This window comes from Talpa occidentalis, unplaced genomic scaffold, assembly GCF_014898055.3.
Source record: "Talpa occidentalis isolate TD23 unplaced genomic scaffold, MPIMG_talOcc4v2.1 talOcc4.9, whole genome shotgun sequence".
Lineage (NCBI taxonomy): Eukaryota > Metazoa > Chordata > Mammalia > Eulipotyphla > Talpidae > Talpa > Talpa occidentalis.
In genome coordinates this window covers 28,928,177-28,945,855 of record NW_023605305.1, presented here as the reverse complement: position 1 = coordinate 28,945,855, position 17,679 = coordinate 28,928,177, and the positions used below count along the sequence as shown (strand labels likewise).

General features: G+C 54.4%; 1 protein-coding gene across 1 annotated transcript; it reads left to right on the top strand.

Moving 5' to 3' along the window:
* Positions 1 to 3,937: 3,937 nt before the first annotated feature.
* Positions 3,938 to 4,465, top strand: TMEM275 (transmembrane protein 275). Its single transcript, XM_037500729.1, has one exon. It carries the CDS (start codon positions 3,938 to 3,940, stop codon positions 4,463 to 4,465), a length of 528 nt encoding a protein of 175 aa, XP_037356626.1.
* Positions 4,466 to 17,679: the final 13,214 nt, after the last annotated feature.

The following is a 17,679-nucleotide window of genomic DNA, read 5'->3' as shown; positions in this document are numbered from 1 at the left end:
CCCTTGCACAGCCCAGATCCCAATTAACCAGGGCAGAGACAACTTCTGGAATAAACCCAGTAGCCATCTGCCCTTAGCTCTTCCTCTGCTTGGGGCAGAGACTCAGAGTAGTTTCGTCTTCCAGGTCAGCTCTACTTCCCAGAAGCAGAAAAGAATCATTCATGGACAGCACTTAGAAGCTCTGCCTATGGGCTTTTGTTTGAACTACTTGTGCTAAGTGAGGAAGGAGCAAAGTAGAGTTTGCCTTCTTTGAAAACATACAAAACACACCCTGTCTTCTGTTGACATTTGAGCTGAATAAGCGCTAATTACAGGAGGTTGTCTTTAGGGTCTTGAGGAAAGCTGAGGCTCCCTACTTTAGTCATTCAACAGGCATTAATAAATCTAGCACCAGGCTAGGTTGAGAGCTCAGGTTTCAGGGTCAGGACACTGGGTTTCAAATCCTGACTCCACCACTGCCACCCAGTGGTCTTGGGTGAGTTTAGGTCATCTTTCTCTGCCTCAGTAGCTTCCTCTATAAAATGGGGCGATACTAGTCATGATCTCATGCTGTGAAAGTTACATTAGATATTGTTACAAGGTAGTGATCTCTTTAGCTTCACTTAGTTAGTAGTCTGAAAGTGCTAATTTCATCGTCTCATCTAGACTTGTTTCTGGCTAAAATAGACTAGCTTGTATCAGACAACACACTCACTGAGGACCTAAAAAGGCTGCATTTAATGTTTAATAAATCTGTTTAAAGGCACAGGAAAGCTGCCAAGGCAGGGAGGACTTGAGGGGACCAAGATCTTGGAGAGAAGAGAAGGAATACATGGTTTCATTATTTTTTCCTCTTAAGACATTTTCTTTAATGCCTATTTGTCGGGGCCTGGGAGACAAAGGGCTATTTTCTAGGAATAGCAGCTCTAGAAAAGACTAGAGGAGACTGAAAGACAGCTTCCAGGCGGGCACCCAGAGAGGCGAAGCTCTCTTCTCTAGCTGCCTGTCAGAAGCAAAAGTAAATCTTCTCTGGAGGAAGAGAACATTACCCAGCGCCACATGCTGTCTCTACAGTTTTTCATACACAATGTTGGACAGTCAACAAAAAATTACCTGGTCTCCCAGGATATAAGACTAGATGACCGGGCCTCCCCGGTGGCGCAGCAGTTGAGCGCTGGGTTGCGAAGCTGCCCGCAGCCTCTGCAGCGCCAGTTGGATCCCCGGCTGCTCCCCGGCCACCGGAGGAGGGTCCCGCATGGCGCGCAGTCCTCTCCTGCCGCCCGCTGCTCCCCTTAGCAGTGTACTTCATCAATCTGCCTGTTCTGCTCCCCGCTCTGGCTCTGGTGAATTCTCTCACCCTCCCACGCTTCTGACTGTACCCAGTGCTTATATAAATAAATAAATCTTTAAAAAAAAAGACTACCTGACCAAAAACCAAAAGCAGTGACATAGATGACAGAAACTAAAGGCCAAGATGTTCGATTTAATATGTTCAAGAAAATAAGAAGAGGGAGTCATTCCATAGAAAATTAGAATCTACAAAAATAATCAAGTGGACATTCTAGAACTGAAAAACTATAACTGAAAAAATGAAAGCTATAGCAACTAAAATTAAGAACTGAATAGATGGATTTTACAACAGAGAAGACACCGATAAAGGGATAATTAGTGAACCGTACATCCTTGTCAAGATTCTGTTGTGGGGGACTGGACGCAGTCCCTGTCAGGCCCAGGCTAGCCTTCCCTACAGGAGGGAAGAACCCGCCTTTGTCTGTGGGTTAATTTCAGATATTGGTGGAGTGGAGAGGAGCTTAAGAAGGAGAGGAGGAGCGGAAACTCATAGACCCTTCTGAGAGCAACAGGAAAGAGGTTTGGAAACTTACCTCCCCATTGACTTCCACACATCTAACCCTTCTGTTACTCATGAAACAAGATTGCCAATCGGGTGCACCAAATCCTGTGTTCTGACTCAGGTCTAGGGAAGTGTTTTCCCTTTCAAGCACAAGAGCCCACTTCCCCTGGTGTGAAATCTGACTGTATCAAGCAGTTGTTAGGATTCCGTGATGTCCTGGTGTCACCATGCCTTGCAAATTCTAGTTGCTAAGATAAATTGATATACTCCTTGAGTCGTTGCTGTTTCTGCCTGAAGTCTAGAGAGCAGGTGGTCTGTGCAAATATGGAGTTTCTTGTAGTCTGTAGATGTCTTCAGGGGTCAGCATGTGCTTGCTCTGCCAGGATTGGTGGTTCCTGACTTCCTGCCAGGGTGGTGTGCCACAAAATGGCTTCTGGCTGGAGTCCAAGTAGAACAGCCACCTCTCACATGGTGACATCAGATCTGGGCAGGAATGGAGGGCCCACCAGGTCCTCTGAACTGCTCCTGCCAGGCTGATCCCAACCTGCCCCTCCCTGACACTGGCCTCATTTTCATTCACCTAGTCATCAAATTCTCTGCAACCCCACGGCGTGCAGGCTTTGGGACGCTTAGGAAGGACAACTGAGAGCCTGGCACCTCCACCTGAGGGACAGACCCTACTGAACCATCTCCCACATCTGAGGCCTTATAGCCCCCTTCACCATCAAGCACCACAACAACACAGCTTGCATTTATTGAGTTCTCGTTATGTTCCAGGCACTAAACACTTTATTTAGCTTAAAGCATTTCACTATCACTATACCCCATGAGGTAAGTTCTCTTCCTAATCCTCCATTACAGGCGTTAACACTGAAGCAGAGAGTGCACTTGTCCAGGTCATGCTCCTGCGTGCTTTGCTCTGACCCAGGGGACCACCTGCTTCCTTCCCTCTCATCCCCATTCAGGGCCCTTTTCTGACATGTTATCACAATTCTAACACAGCTACAAGGCTGTGATCTTATCCTTTGAAGGCCTTGATACCTGTGATATCATGTTTACAGAATTCTCAAATCGAAGTCTTAAATCCCTGGCTTCTGATTATATTTTCCTGGCTCTGCAGGCATCCCCAGAATTCTAGAATCCAGGGAAAGATCCCTGAACCAGACACAACTAGAGGATCCTAGAAAGGAATTCTAGTATCCAGTGATTGGATTTTTGAATCCAGGTTCAAGAAAAGAATCCTGGGAAATGGAATGGGGGTAGGATTAGAATCTAGTAGAATGCTCAGGCTAGAAAGGACCCAAGGGCCTTGGTCTGTGCCAGCCGAACCCAGCCTTGTGGAGACCACTCCTTCTCACTGGCCATCTGAAACATGAGGAGCTCCTCAATCTCACATCATCACTCAATTGTCGCTCACCTGATGTCCAGGAAAGTTAATGTCACTGCTATGCCTGCTAGAGCCTAGAGTGGGGAAGCCCAGGCCACATGGCAAGACATTTAAGGCCCTGGTCCATTGAGGCCATGGACCAACTGCTAGACCACTCCAGGTTTGTTTCTTCATTTGGACAAGGAGGAACTAGGCCAGATGCCTCTTCCATGTCGGGGAAGCAGTTGTCTCAATCCCAAGAGCAGCCCCTGCCCCTAAGTAGGACGACTGATAATGGTAAATATCATTTAATGAGCACCTAGCTGGGCACTTTACAGCTATTTGCTCAGTTAGCCCAAGAAGGCTTCCTGGAGGCGGTGAGGCGGAGGGGCTCTTTGTCCAGGGGACAAGAATAAGTGGGGAAGGACCAAGGACAAGAGGGAGGATGGCAAGGTTGGCTATAAGGGGCCCAGGTGGTTGGGGAAGCAATGGGCAGACTTGCCATAGGCGGTGGGCTGTTGCTTCCCAGAGGCAGCAGCAGGGGGCTGCTCCAGACAACTCTGCAAACCTGCCAGGCCCAGAATGTAGCTACAGAACAGAGCCGGTGGGGAGCACAGATGCCCTGCTGACCCTGTGTCCTTCTGTGTCCACAGGAGGGCTGTGAGCTCGGCCCTGACCTGTGCGCTGGTCCGGGCCGGCTGCAGGAGGGAGCTGGATGACTGCCCGGGGTCCCCAGGCCCATGGCGCCCCAGGAAAAGAAACAGGGCCAGGGCCGCTCTCGCTCTCGAAGCCGACTGGCCCGCCTGCCCTCGCCGGCGCTGCTCTGCGCCTGCGGCCTGTGCGTGCTGCTGGCGGGCGTGAACGTGACGCTGGTGGGCGCCTTCGCCGCCTTCCTGCCCGGGCACAACGCGCCCCTGGTCGTGGGGCCCGCGCTGCTGGCGCTGGCGCTCGGCCTCTTCGCCGCCTGCTGCGTGTGTAGCCGCCGGGGCCCCGCGCGCCGCGCCCGCTCGGCGGCCTCCTCGGGCCCGGGGCCGGGCGGCGGCGGCGCGGGGCCGGTGGCGCTCGAGATGGAGAGCAGCGAGCGCACGGCGCAGGACACCACGGCCGTGCAGCTCAGCCCCGCCGCCTCGGCCGCGTCCTCCGGCCGCTCCAGCCCCGGCCCCGGCGCCGGCCCCTTCGCCCTGGACGCGCCCGAGCCCGCGGCCGCCTGCGCGCCCCGCACCGAAGGCGTCCAGCTCGTCCTGCCCCGGGAGCGCGGCGCCCCCTAGCGGGCCGTGGCCCCCGCCCCGACGCCCCCGCGCGCCATCCCGCGCTTGGTGCCCTCCGGGGAAGAGAGGGGAGAAGGGAAGAGAGCGCTTCGCGAGAGGCCGCTGCTGGACAGACACGAGGCGGCCCGTCTCTGGGGCGTCCTCAGAGGGGAAGGTGGTGTCACAGCGCACCTGGCCGCCTCCCCCAAGGGAGCCTCGGGGCCTGCCGGACCCCGCTTGACCTCACGCCCCAGGCTGGATGGAACTGGGCCCGCAGGCTTTCAGGCCCCAGCACCACCACCGCGACCCCATGGCCTTCGGCCACCGGGAACTAAGGAGTGTCCACTCTTGAGAGGGGCTGACTCCGCACAGGGTTGCGTTCCCAAGGGAGGGAAGGAAGAGGGAGACGGAGAGGAATGTCAGGCTGGGCTGGCTCCTGTCCCTGGAGCCTGGAGAGGCCACCAGCACACCGGCTCCCCTTTCTGTCCCTTCCAGTCCTCCCTGTCTCGCCCCCACTAAGACCCTTAGGCATTTATGGGGAGGTGGGTATCTCCATTTGAGCCCGTAGAGTCCCTAAAGTAGAGCTGGGCTGAGCACAGAGCACCCTCTCTGCCTGACCAGAGCAGGGGTGCTGAGACTGAACCCACAGAAGTGAGTGGTGAGGGGGCTCCTCTAGCCCTGAAGGTCTCAGTGTGCTCCTTGCTTTGTGTTCCTGCTGTGCCTCACTCCTCAATAAAGCACCTTTGAAGTCAGTCCTCTGTGATGGTCAGCAGAGGAAGGAGAGGCTGACTGGGGGTCTCTGGGGGGACAACCTCAGACCTGGGGTCCTCCTGGCCTGTGGCTGAGTGCATCATTGTCCCAGCACCAACCCCTCTAGGAGACCTAGAAGGGCGCGCAGGGGAGAGAGGTGTGTGACTGAGCAAAAGACCGTCATACTGAACGTGTCTGTGAATGTCTGTGGGAACAGGTATGCCGAATTGGGGCCCCAGGTGAAGATAAGAGCCTGCCTGCGGGTGAGGTTGTCTCCTGTGGTATGAGGTGGGGGGTGTGGGAATATTTAGGTCACACTGACGGGGTGTGTGTGTGTGTGTGTGTGTGTGTGTAAGGAAAGCCACCTCCCCAAGCTCCAGTTCTATCTCTTCTGGTCCATTGGCCTGTAGCCTCAGACACCACCTGCTGCCTTGGTAGAGTAGAAGAAGGTGAGCTGAGGGGTGTGTGGGGGGGGGGTACTGCTGATGCTGCCCCTGGTGTGGTATGGACTACCCTTCGCCCCTTCACTTTCTTAGGAGATACTCTAGCTTCTAGCCCTAGCGTGCTAGCCCCAGCCCCTTGCACTGTTGGCAGAGATCTGGAATTACACCACCAGGGCTCCTTCCGCTCCCCACACCCCCCTCTCAAAAGATCCAGTTCCAGTTCTGGGATGCTGCCAGCTGGGGAGGGACTGAGCATGTTGTAAGGGCTGGAGGTTGTAGGCTGTAGATCCATGGTGTGCGTGAGTAGAATAGGCATGAGGGGACATGACCTCCCTGGACCCTCCCTTTTACTGGCCCCCCAGCTGAAGATCACCTCAGGTACACCAGGAGAGGGTCTCTATACCTCAGGGTCACTATCCAATCAGCCAGCCCCCTCCCCCATATCTCTGGGGGCCCACCACATGGGGGATTCCTCACCTCACACTCCCTCTTGGGTGAGAACAGAGGGACAGGCCCCTCTCAGACGGGCTGCAGCCCCTGAGCAGATCTGGGTTCCAGGGAGCCCATGGAGGTGGAGGGCAAGTTTTTCTTGAAGGTGAAGACACAATTCTGAATATGACAGCACAGGGGTGTCAGGCTCCCTGCCCTTGAGGAGTCTGAGCAAGAAGCAGGGGCTCTGCAGGGATACTGCAGAAGGCCCCTGAGGGCTAAGCCCTCCCATTCCCACTGGCCCTGTTCCCAGAGGCCCAGGGACTGCAGTGGAAGACACACAGCTGGGCCTTCCAGAAGGAGGGGTACTCCTTAGAGCCCTGGGTAACTCAGGGGTGGCACAGTGAGACCTGCCTCCCAGAGGGAACTGCTGATGACCTGGCCACGGGAACCTATTATGGGGCAGGTGCTCAGATTCCCCCCTCTCTTCCCACTAGAAGAAATGAGGTCAGTCAGACATTTAGCACCATTTTTTATGAAATAATTCAATAAATAATCCCTGAACCCTACTGTGTGTCCAGCACTGGGAATAGAGTGGTGAATTAATTCTGGTGGAGCTTATATCCTTCCGGAGGAGAAAGACAATGAAGAAATAGGTAAGCAGCCAGACAGTAAATATTAGTGGGCAACACTCTGCAGAAAATTGTCACAGGGAGGCATGCTGGAGGGACTTTTGGGGTGGCCACGGAGGTCTTCTGAGTCGAAGCTGAGCTCTGACTGGTAAGAGTCAGCCATGCAGAGGTCTGGAGCAAGAAGATTTCAAGCTCAGGAAAAGCCCAAAAATGAGAATGAACTTGGCCTCTGTGTGTCAGGCGGAGAAAGAAGGGCTGAGAGAGGGAGGGATGAAGTTGGAGAAGGTGTGGATGCATATTGTTCAGCTCCTATGTGACTTAGTAAACCAAGGGAGACGCTGAGGTTTTATTCTCATTGAGGTGGGAGCCACTGGAGGGTTTTAAGCAGGGAAGTGACATGGTCTGATTTATGATTGTAGAGATCCTTCTGCCTGCTGTGTGGAAAATAGAGTGTTGAGGGGCAAGAGAGACGCGGGGGCAGGTTAGGAGGTGATCACCACAGCGGTGAGATGCGCTAGGGGCTGGGACTGGAGTGGTGGCTGCCAAGTGGACAGATTCTATACTTAATTTTAAGGTCTCCTGCTGGGGGAGCTTAAGAGGAGAGAATGCAGGTACACAGGAGGAAGTTCCAGAGTTTTGGTTTGAGAAATTGTGCATATCGTGGAGGAAAAGCCAGGGCTCTGTAACCCAGTGAAACTGTCCTGCAGGAGCTGGAGTTCTGGAAGGAGGAGCATCTTGTGGAGGCCGGCTGAGAAGCTGTTGGCATGTGGGTGGTGGCTGAGCTGTGACGCCAGGTGAGGTGTATGAAGAGACATGAAAACAGAAAACCCAGAATCTAGAATAGTCTAACCTCTCAATCTAAAGGAGAGAAGAGAACCAGTTTTCCACTTCTGAATCTCACCCAGCCTTCTGCTGCTGCCAGCGCCTTTCTGATGAGGTCTATGGACTAGGGCTTGGAAGTTAGGGAGAAGTGAATGGGAGGTGAGCTTCAAGAAGCTTCCGCTCACAGGTATGCACTCAGTGCTTACCTGGCTCAAGGCACTGAATAAATGTTTGGTGTGTGACTGAGTGAGGAAAAGGTGTAAATCTATCTCACCTGAGATGCCAGGTCCCCAGTCACAGGGAATTATCAAGATAATCGGGCAGGAAGGGGAAAGTTCCTTGTGTGGGGGGGAGTCCCCCTCGCCAATTCCTGTTTCCTACTTAGTGAGGAGGTGGGATGAAGCCGATACATAGAACTGGCTGGATGGCATCGGTAGGTTTAGGAGCCAGCCGGGTAGATAGGCTAGGCCGGAGGACAGCTGCATTGCTAGGGATCGCCACTAGAGGGCAGTGTGGGCACATGACAGGGGATAGAGGTGCCAGCCTAGCCAGACTGCACAACTTTGACTTTTCCTCTTGGAGAGCCATGGTGGTGAGGAACGGGGAGAGTGAGCAGTGGGTGTACAAGGATGCTGATGTTTAGTCACCTAAATTTACTAAGGGACACCTTCAACCCTGGAACTTGACCTTATAACAGAGTCCTGACCCTAAACGTAGATTTAGTCTTTATCAAGTTCACGGTTAAGTCCTGTATCCAATCATAGATTAAACCCTCACTGTTAAGTCTTGGGCTTAACAGTGTTAAGTGCACTGAGCCTGACCCTAGTCAATGCTGAGTCTTGACCTTGATCATAGACTGATCTTGATCCTGGTCACATTCTGAGCTTTGACCCTGCCTGGTCCATACACTGAACCCTGATCCTGAACTAAGACTGAGGAAAGCAGCACTGAATCCTGACTTTTGTCAAAGATTGAACTCTGACATGAAATAGACTGAGTCTTGATCATGGACATACACTAAGCCCTAATTCTGGTCAGAGGCTGAGCCCTGACCCTGATTCCAAACACTGAGCCCCGTTTCTGATAACAGACAGCCTGACCCTGGTCCAAGAGCCCTGAATCTGGTCCCAACCTGAACTTTGACACTAATCCATACATTGAACTCTGACCCTAGACAAAGACTGAGCTTTTATCTCGGTCACCTTGATATCTAAAACTTGCTCTCCCAAACTTGCTTGATTGACTTAAGGACCTCCCAGATGAGGTTCCCATGTCAGGTCAGGCTCCAGCCCCAAAAGGAAGCAATTCCCAGGACCACTTTTGAGGAGAAGAGAAGGAATTCTAGGTCTTTGAATGGTCTAGAAGTTCCTACACAGTGGACCAGGCAGGGAGACCAGGTAGAGAAAGGCCAGTACTATACTTGATCTTAGCCAAAAGGCCAAGAAGCGATAGAAAGGTCAGTACTAGGCTATCCAGGACATAAGGGAGGGAGGACAGCTGGGCCTTCCCCAGGTATCCTTGGAGCTCCAGGCCCTCTGCCTGGCTTTGCATCTGGGGGCCTCCAGGCCTTGAGTGTCTTCCACCTGCACTTCAGACTCTCCAGGAACTTGGGCACATCCCTTCTGCTTACTGGGCTATGCTCCCCTAAATGTGAGGGAAGGTGACATTCCTTGCAGAGAGAGTGGGCCCATGTCCCCACTCTGTGCCTTGGCAGGAAGGGAAGCCCCTTCACTCTGGCTGGTCACACCAAATAGGCAAGAAAAGTGAACCTGCCCCAGATGCCTCAGGTCATCAGGGCTCGTAAGACAGGAGCAAAGTGGTGTGTGAGTCAGGAAGCAGGACGTCTGAGAGGTCCCTGTACATTCCTGGGGTCTGTATGTGTGAGGAGAGGAAGTCCACAAGGGACCACACAGGCCCTGGGTGGGTAGGGGCTGGTGGGTCAAAGTGCACACGACCCATTTAGTTTCTGCTGCAGCCTGGGTGCCTTGCCCCTGCTAACCAAGCTCTCCTCTGCCAGGTCCTCCCCTTCCAGCTCACCTTGGGAGGCACCGAGGGCAGGGGTGGGGGCAGAGGCAGGCAGGAACCCGGCGGGGGAGGGGGGCTGCTCGAGTCAAAAAACGCTGACGCGGAAGACAATGAGCTCTCCGAGGCTGAGGCAACTCATTTGGTCCCGGCCACGCTTTATTAAATTCTCATAAACCTGTCAGGGGGGACAGGGCTCGCTTCAGTTTACCTCATTAGCCCGACACAATGACAGTGGGGGGGGGCAGAGGGAGGGGGCGGCAAGGGGAGGCCCCAGCTCAGCGCTGAGAAGCGAGCCAGCCGGGAAGATAATTGAATTAAGTGGCTTTTGTTAATGGTTTTTAAGACTCCGAAGTGTAAATAACATTTAGGGGCTTTCTTTTAATGGGGCTGGGGTTTTAGAGACCCTGGGAGCTTAGAGGAGGCCCAGCTCACTTGGTACCTGACCCTCTCCCCCACCTCAGGGGAGCTTGGGAGGAGAGAGCCACTGGGGATGCCTTAAAGTTAGGCTGGGAGCCGTGAAGGGACTGATGGAAAGTAGGAGATTTCCGGTGGGTCTTTTAACAGAGAGGGGACTGATTGTGACGACCTGCCCAGGCCTGGAATCCCACCGTTGGACGAAATGGCCAGCGCTGTCTCTGGGGTGTGACTGGAGGCACAGCTTGTGAGTGTTCAGGGGTCCTGGTCTGCTGGGGTACCCAGTGGTCATTCTTATTGAGAGGTCAGTAGAACCAGGACCTCATGACTTTATTGCTTATTGCCAGTGGCCGGATTCTGGGGCCGTCCTGAGCCCCCGTCACAGGGTGTGTGGGAACGTGAGCTGCCAGCCTGCCAGAGAGCTGGAGTGCTGGGCTAGACTAGACCCCTGCTTCCTGAAGGAGGCTACACTAGAGCTGATCTAGAAGACACTGCAGGGAGGGGCAGGGAGCTCACTTCTCTAGGGACACAAGGGCCTGGGCAGCTGCGAGAGGAAGCCTGGACACGGACAAGTTGTTTGGGAATCCAGCCTTGGGCTATCTTCTCCTCGCTGCAGACCTGCAGATGTGACCAGATCCAAGAGTTGGCTAGACTGAAGGCTACATCCCAAGGGGTTGGAAGTGAGAGGGGGCGGGGTTGGCCCTAGGCCAGTCCACAAAGGGTTAAGGCGTTAATCGCCCTGCATGCGACAAAGGGAAGTGGGCTTTCTGATCCAGAAAGGATCAGTCCCTGGGACGCCCCATCAGGCCCTTCAGCGTGAAATTACACCCCAGCGGGTGTGCTCCCCTCCCCCCCACACACACATAGTCCCTGCCTAGGCCTGGCACGGGATTAGGGCCTGGAGTCATCAACTTAATAGATCCCACCTCTCCTCCCTAGTCTCTCCCCGCCCACCCCAAGCCTTCAGTCCAGCCTCTAGCCCCAGCCAGCCTCTTTCCTCACGGGCCTTCCACATGACTGTCAATCTTTCTGGTCATCTCTGGCCTTATTCTTGGTCTGGTCATTCCATCTGTCTCCTGAGCTGAACCCTGACCCCAGTCCCACACTGAATCCTAAACACACTCCTTATTTTAGTTTCTTCATAACCTTTAATCAGCACCCAAACATATCTGTTTCATTGTCACTTACCTGCTGTCTCCCCACTAGCAGGGACTTCTCTGCACTGAACCCCTTGGTGCCCACGTTGAATCTGCTCAGTGAGCATTAGCTGGCCAAGGCCCCTCCCATCCACTTCACAAAGACTGAGGTATAGTTCCTAAACGCCGCCTGACATGGGTGTTCCCAACAGAGGAGGGAGCTCAAGTCTGTGCCAGGACAGAGCCAGGTCCTCAGGGAGATTGGGGCTGTGGTGTGGCCTGTAGGGTAAGATAAAAAGTATCAGGCTTTTCTGCCCTCCTGCCATTAGGATAGATGACAGAACACTGTGGTCCCGAATGCATGCCTGATGGCGGGCACCTGGAGTAGGGTGTGGGCATAGGTAGATGGGATTCACCCGGGCTAAGACTGGGCTTTTAAGGGCAGCGTCACAGGGATGCCAGCAGAAGCCAAGAGAGAGAGAACCACGAGACAGCAGAGAAGCAAGGCCACGAGAAAACGCTGGAGAGCCCAGACAGAGTGAAGACTTGCCAGGGGCTGGGAGGCCTGTGTACCTGGCCTGCTGTGTACCTGGTAAATCCCAATAAAATCCTGCAAAATCCCAATAAAAGCCTGCAAAAGCCACTGAGGACTCCAGGACTCCTCCTTTACCGGGTCTGTTGGATCAGAAAACCTGCTCCATGTCATTCCTGCCCTTACAGGCCTCTGCCTCAGTCAGGCCCAGCCTCATCTCATGACGCCATTAATGAGCTAGACCAGAAAAGAGAGAGGCACTGCATAGCCAAAGGGTGCTCGGTCATCCTTGGGTACCAACCCTGGAGACCCTTTCACCCCATTTCCTTGGGCCTCTACTGGGCCTTTGCCACACATATGTGCCTGTGCTCACAGCTAGGCAGATCTAGTGTGGGAAGAGGTCCTGAGGTAGTTGAAGAAACAGTCAGTGAATATCACATGAAAGAGAAAACTCAGCAGGACATTCAGAAACCCATGCTGTCCAAGGCAGGCAGGTAGAGACCCTCTAACCTCCACAGAGGCCCAGAAATGGGGGGCCCCAGAAAAAGCCACGATTTGCCCAAGGCCACACAGAAAGGCCACGCAGGAACCAATTCAACTTGACAAGCACAGTATTGGTTAAACACCAACTCTGAGCCAGGCTCTGGGCTATGCCAAGTCCTGCTCAGGGATAGATAAGAACTGTACCTGGTGGCCAAGAGTGGAAGTAGACCCCCCTCCCCTGGGGCAATCGGGCAAGGCTTTGTGGAGAGGGTGGCGTGTTCTGAGGAGTGAATAGGCCTTCCCCAGAAGGAAAGCTAAGACAGATGGAAAAGGGCACAGTACGAATGTGAGGAACCACATCCAGTTTGGTTAGGTATTCCAGACCCACGAATAGACAAGTTCTCTGTGCCTACCTCTCCCTTCCAGGCCAGGCCAGGCCTGATGAGGAAGTGGCAAGTTTCAGCTCAATATGGGGAAGAACTACCTGAAAGTCAAACTAGACAAGCTGCCCTGCCAGGTAATGAACTCCCCGTCCCTGAGGCTGGTGGGCAGGGGCTGGACAGTAGTGACGCCTGTCTGAATGCAGGCTGAACTAGAGACCCCCAAGGATGTCCTATGAACCTGTAGCAGAAAAGTCCAGACTACCCACTGGCCTGGCCTTCCAGGAGGTAACCCTCCACCGCACCCTTGTCCAGTGGCTGGAGGTTGGCAGGATTCGGGCCTAGAATGGGGAGTGGGGGATGGAGTGGGGGATGAGGAGACAGCCAGAATGACTCCTTTCACAGTTCTGGCCCCTCCGTGTGCTGCCTGTGGCTCTGTAGCCCCCAGGGCAGTCGGAGGGACTTAAGTTCTAGTGTGACTTTTAAACAGGGACTGAAGCCCTGGAGGGGACTTTGCCATGGTCCGCAGCAGGAGAGGCAGCTGGGGTGCAGGCTGCAGGCTGCCTCAGACTGCTAGTGGCCAAGTCGGTCAGGCCCTCCCACTCAGCCTGCCTCCAGAGGGGTTGTGTCTGCTGGGGAGCGCCCCTGGGGGGCTGAGGGATGCCTGTAATTTCTAAAAGAACCCAAATGCCCTTTCATCTCTCCAGTGTTGTCAAGTACCCACCTCAGCCTAATCTGGATTCTTCCTGCGGCTTTGGGGCTCCTGCCTCCTGAGTTCCCTCCTCTGAGAGAATCTTAAAGCAAAAAAGTGTTCCCTACCTCCCGGCTTGGAGGTGAGCGCTAGATGGGGTGACCTGGGAAGGACCCAGGCTTCCAGGTCTGCGGGGCAGCTCAGGTGTTGTTGCCCACAACGGCAACAAAGCCCGGCTTTGTGCACACACGCTCACACTCACACGCACCCGCACACGCCCACACAGGCTCTTTCCAAGAACGACTCTTCCAAGATAAAGGAGCCACCGGGCGGTCAGCCCCCAGGAGGAAATATCGCTCCTGTGGCCTTTGTTGTTCAAAGGGCTTTGTGAAATCTCCAGACTCCTCTTGGAAAGGATCCCGGGCTGAGGTGGCCGGTCTCCCACAACTGGAGACGTGGGTGCGGGGGTGCAGCCCCTCCCCCCCAACCTGGCAAGGGTGGGAGCCCCAGGGGGCCGAGCTTGGTGTCATTAGTGGCAGTGCAGGACTTTAATCCATCACTTCCATTATTAGCTCGCTCAATTTCCAACAGCCTGGGGGGAGGGCAGGGATCTCCCCTTTTACAGATCATAAAACAGAGGTTCACAGAGACCTAGCAGCTTACTAGGGGTCCCACAGCGAGCTGATGCTAGAAGAGGAACTGCCGTGGCACCAGTCACAGACTGAGTCAGCCCTGCTCCAAACTGTGTCCTGTACCAGCCCCACTGTGAGCCCCAACTCTGGTCTCCTCCAGGGGAGCCGTGGCTTGTCCTGGACTGAGCCCTGTTCCTGGCTCCAACCCATCCCTGACCCCAGACACAAACAGAGCTTTGAGCCTGGTCCCATTCTGAATGCCACCTGTGGCCCCTAACAGAGCTGTGACCCACCTCAGAGCAGCCCCTGATCCTGGCCTCCTGCCCCGGAGGAGCAGACCCTGATCCCAGTCTTAGGCTGGATCTTAGCCTCACACTGGTCCCTGAGCCTCCCTCCAGCTGCCTCGCCTATTAGCGATAATCCTTGGGAGGGCAGAGACCTGTGCTGCCCATTCACTCCAACCGCTTTAGATCTCTGTACATGTGACTGAACAATCTCCATTTTACCTACTATGTATAGGACCAGGGGCTGAGTCTATTTTTGTTTGCCAGCATCTATAGTGTAATAATTAGCATTTATTGAGCAATTACCAAATACTGGGCCTTGTGCTGTGTTTAACAGATGTTATCTCCTTTAATCCTCACCAAGAACCCTCAAATAGGTGTTATCACCAGCCCCATTTTACAGATGAGGCCAGGGACCCCAAGGTCCCACCAGAGGTGTGGAGAAGTGTTGTGTGCATCCATCACAATCACTTGCCCGGTGAGACGTAGAGGTGGGAGGCATTTGGGCAGGTGGGAGAACCCAGGGCCTCTGTGTTTCTGAAGCCACAGAAGAGCCAGGTGAGTCAGACTGAGGTAAATTGTGCTGAGCGAGTGAGACCAGGTCCTTAATTTGTGGAACCAGTTCAAAATGAAATGAATGTTTTAAAATGGACCTTGAGAGCTTGTTTGGAGGTTCTAGCAGGGAAGCACAGCTACTCATATACCCTCGACTGACTGAAGACCGGGTCTATCTCTATTTGGGGAAGGGTCTCCCCTGTGGCGCAGCGGGTTGAGCACAGTGCTGTGAAGCTGTCCATAGAGCAGCCTCTGCAGTGCAGGTTCGATTTCCAGCCAGGGAGATCCCCACAGGGAGCAGAGACCTCTCCTGTCTCGCCCGCTGCTCCCCTCAGCAGTGTCTTCGGTCCCTCTGCCTGTTCTGCTCCTCTCTCTGTCTCTGGTGAATTCTCTCACCCTCCCGTGCCTCTGGCCTGTACCCCTGTGCTTGTATAGATAAATAAATCTTAAAAAAAAAAAAAGGGCCTCCCTGGTGGCGCAAGGGGTTAAGCACCGCACTATGAAGCAATCCGCAGCCTCTGCAGCACGAGTTCAATCCCTGGCTGGCCAGGGAGAAACCCACATGGCAAAGCAGACATCTCCTGTCTCCCCACTGCTCCCCTCAGCAGTGTATTTCAGTAGATCTGCCTGTTCTGTTCCCCACTCTGTCTCTGGTGGATCCTCTCACCCCCCACATCTCTGGCCTGTACCTCAGCTCTTGCATGCATAAATAAATAAATCTTAAAAAAATGAAGGCTTTAGAGGGTCTCCCTGGTGGCGTAAGGGGTTAAGATGCAAACTATGAAGCTGTCCGCAGCCTCTGCAGCACGAGTTCGATCCCTGGCTGGCCAGGGAGCAACCCACATGGCGCAGCAGACCTCTCGTGCCTCGCCCGCTGCTCCCCTCAGCAGTGTATTTCAGTCAATCCGCCTGTTCTGTTCCCTATGCTGTCTCTGATGAATCTTCTCACTCCCCCCCCCACACACACACACTTCTGGCCTGTACCCCAGTTTTTGTATGCATAAATAAATCTTTTTTTAAAAAAAATAAAGGCTTTCAAGATGGTGACAGACAGATTTTACAGGCTTGAGCCCAAGGCCCCGTGTGATAGCACGGGTCACATGTCCGTGTTGGTGACCCCACAAGAAAAAGTGGAGTGTGGGCTTAAGGCAGCCCCTTGGGATGGATATGTGGATCAGGGGACATGGCAGCTAGGCCTGAGGTCTGACTCTCATGCGGGCCTTGGTGCAGGATCTCCAGCAGGGCAGCAACCATGGGGCAGCTCCGGGCCCCAGCATGGCAGTGTGGCTAGTGGCCCTGTACATGAAGGAGAGCTGGTGCCACCCAGGGCTTGGGAGCCTATCTGTGGGGCCAGCTGGAAGTGTCTGGGGGGTGGAGCGGGTGTGTGGGCAGCATCCAGGTGATAGACAATGGGCTGTGCGTCTGAGGGTGTAGACAGGGTATGTGCATGATTAAGACAGACAGATTGTGTGTGTGTGCAGGACCAGAGCAAAAGTCAGAGAGTATGCACGTGTGTGGTTGTGAGTGTGTAGGAGTGTGTGGGGGGAGGGAACAGACTGTGAGAGAAGGTATGCCTGTCTACGCCCACCTTCCTGGGTGCTGACCTGGGCTCCCAGGTGAAAATGCCCCTACCCCAACCCCAACCTACCCCAGCCAAGCCCCCAGGCCTTTGTGGGGCCAGGTCCCCCACTCAGAAACATTCCTGCCTGCCATGGGGTGTGCAAAGCCACAGAGCAGCCTCCTAGGCTGATGGGGTGATCCTGGGCCAGTGGTGTCAGGTTCCTGGTGCCCAGCCCTCCCTCAGCAGCCCTCTGAGGGCCTTTGTTGGAAGTTCAGACAAACTTGTCAGGGAGGCGGGCAGGAGGCCGCCTCCTAATCGGCTTTCCCAGAAAGGAGAAGAGAATAAGAGATTGGGGGGGAGCAGATCTATGGGAAAAGGGGGAGGGGCAGGCCTACCAGTCCCCAAAGGGGTCCATCCTCCAGGATCATCTCAGCAGGCGCCCCTTCCATAAGGGCCCCTAAGGAGCCAGACCCCTGGACTGAAAGCCTAAGAAAAGGAGGGTTCAAGCAGAAGCTTCAGGGACCCCCCTCCCTTCCTGTCCCACCCACCACGAATGTCTGAGCACCTACTGCGCGCGCCAGGCAGACAGCCACCTCAGCCTCCAACCAGGCCTTCTCCTTTGTCTCATCCGAGCCTCCCAGGAAGCAAAGGCCTGGTTAATGCTTCCCATTCAACAGAAGAGGACACTGAGGGTGGGAGAGGGACAGGGGTTTGCCCACAGCAAAGACAAGCTGTGAGTCGCTTGTCCCACCGCCACAGTAGACCCTTCTTTGCTTCACGGTGAGTAAGTCCATCCTCAGCGTTTCCCGGCGTGAGCGCATTCAGTAACGTGGCTTCATTCACCAGGTCTCTGTTGGCAGCTGTGAAGGTCAAGTGCAGGGATTCCGAGGCTGGCCCGGTTTATACCTGCTCCTAGCTGTGGCCATGGACAAGTTATTTATCTCTCTGTGCCTCAGTTTCCACTTCTATAAAATAGGGGCAATGATAGTACCTACCTTGTAGAGTTGTGTAAAGACTAAGTAGCTTAATATTTGTTAAGTGCCAGCCATGGAGAACATACTACGCAAGTGTTGAGTTAAAAAAAAAACTCACGTCTAATTGGGCAGTGAGTCTGACCTTTCTCGTGAGGCCTGATGCCATACACCCCACCCTCTTCCCTTGAGGAGACTGAAGCTTCCTCAAATGCAGCAAATCAGACCAGCCTGAGCTCAGACTCATGGCCCCATATTCACCCCAGCCCAGGGGTCCCCATCTACCCTCTTCCCAAGTCAGAGACTCAGGGCCCCCCACCTCCTCCCAGGCCTGGAGTCACCAGAGTACTTCAACTTCCTAACTCTCTCCTCCCCTCCCCTTCCCCCAGCCTACCAGACCGGAAGGAGCCCCCCTCCCGGTCCCTCTGCCTCCTCCGGGAGCACCAGGAAGCACAGGTACGGGTGGGGGAGACCAGGATTTCCTAAAATGCCAGT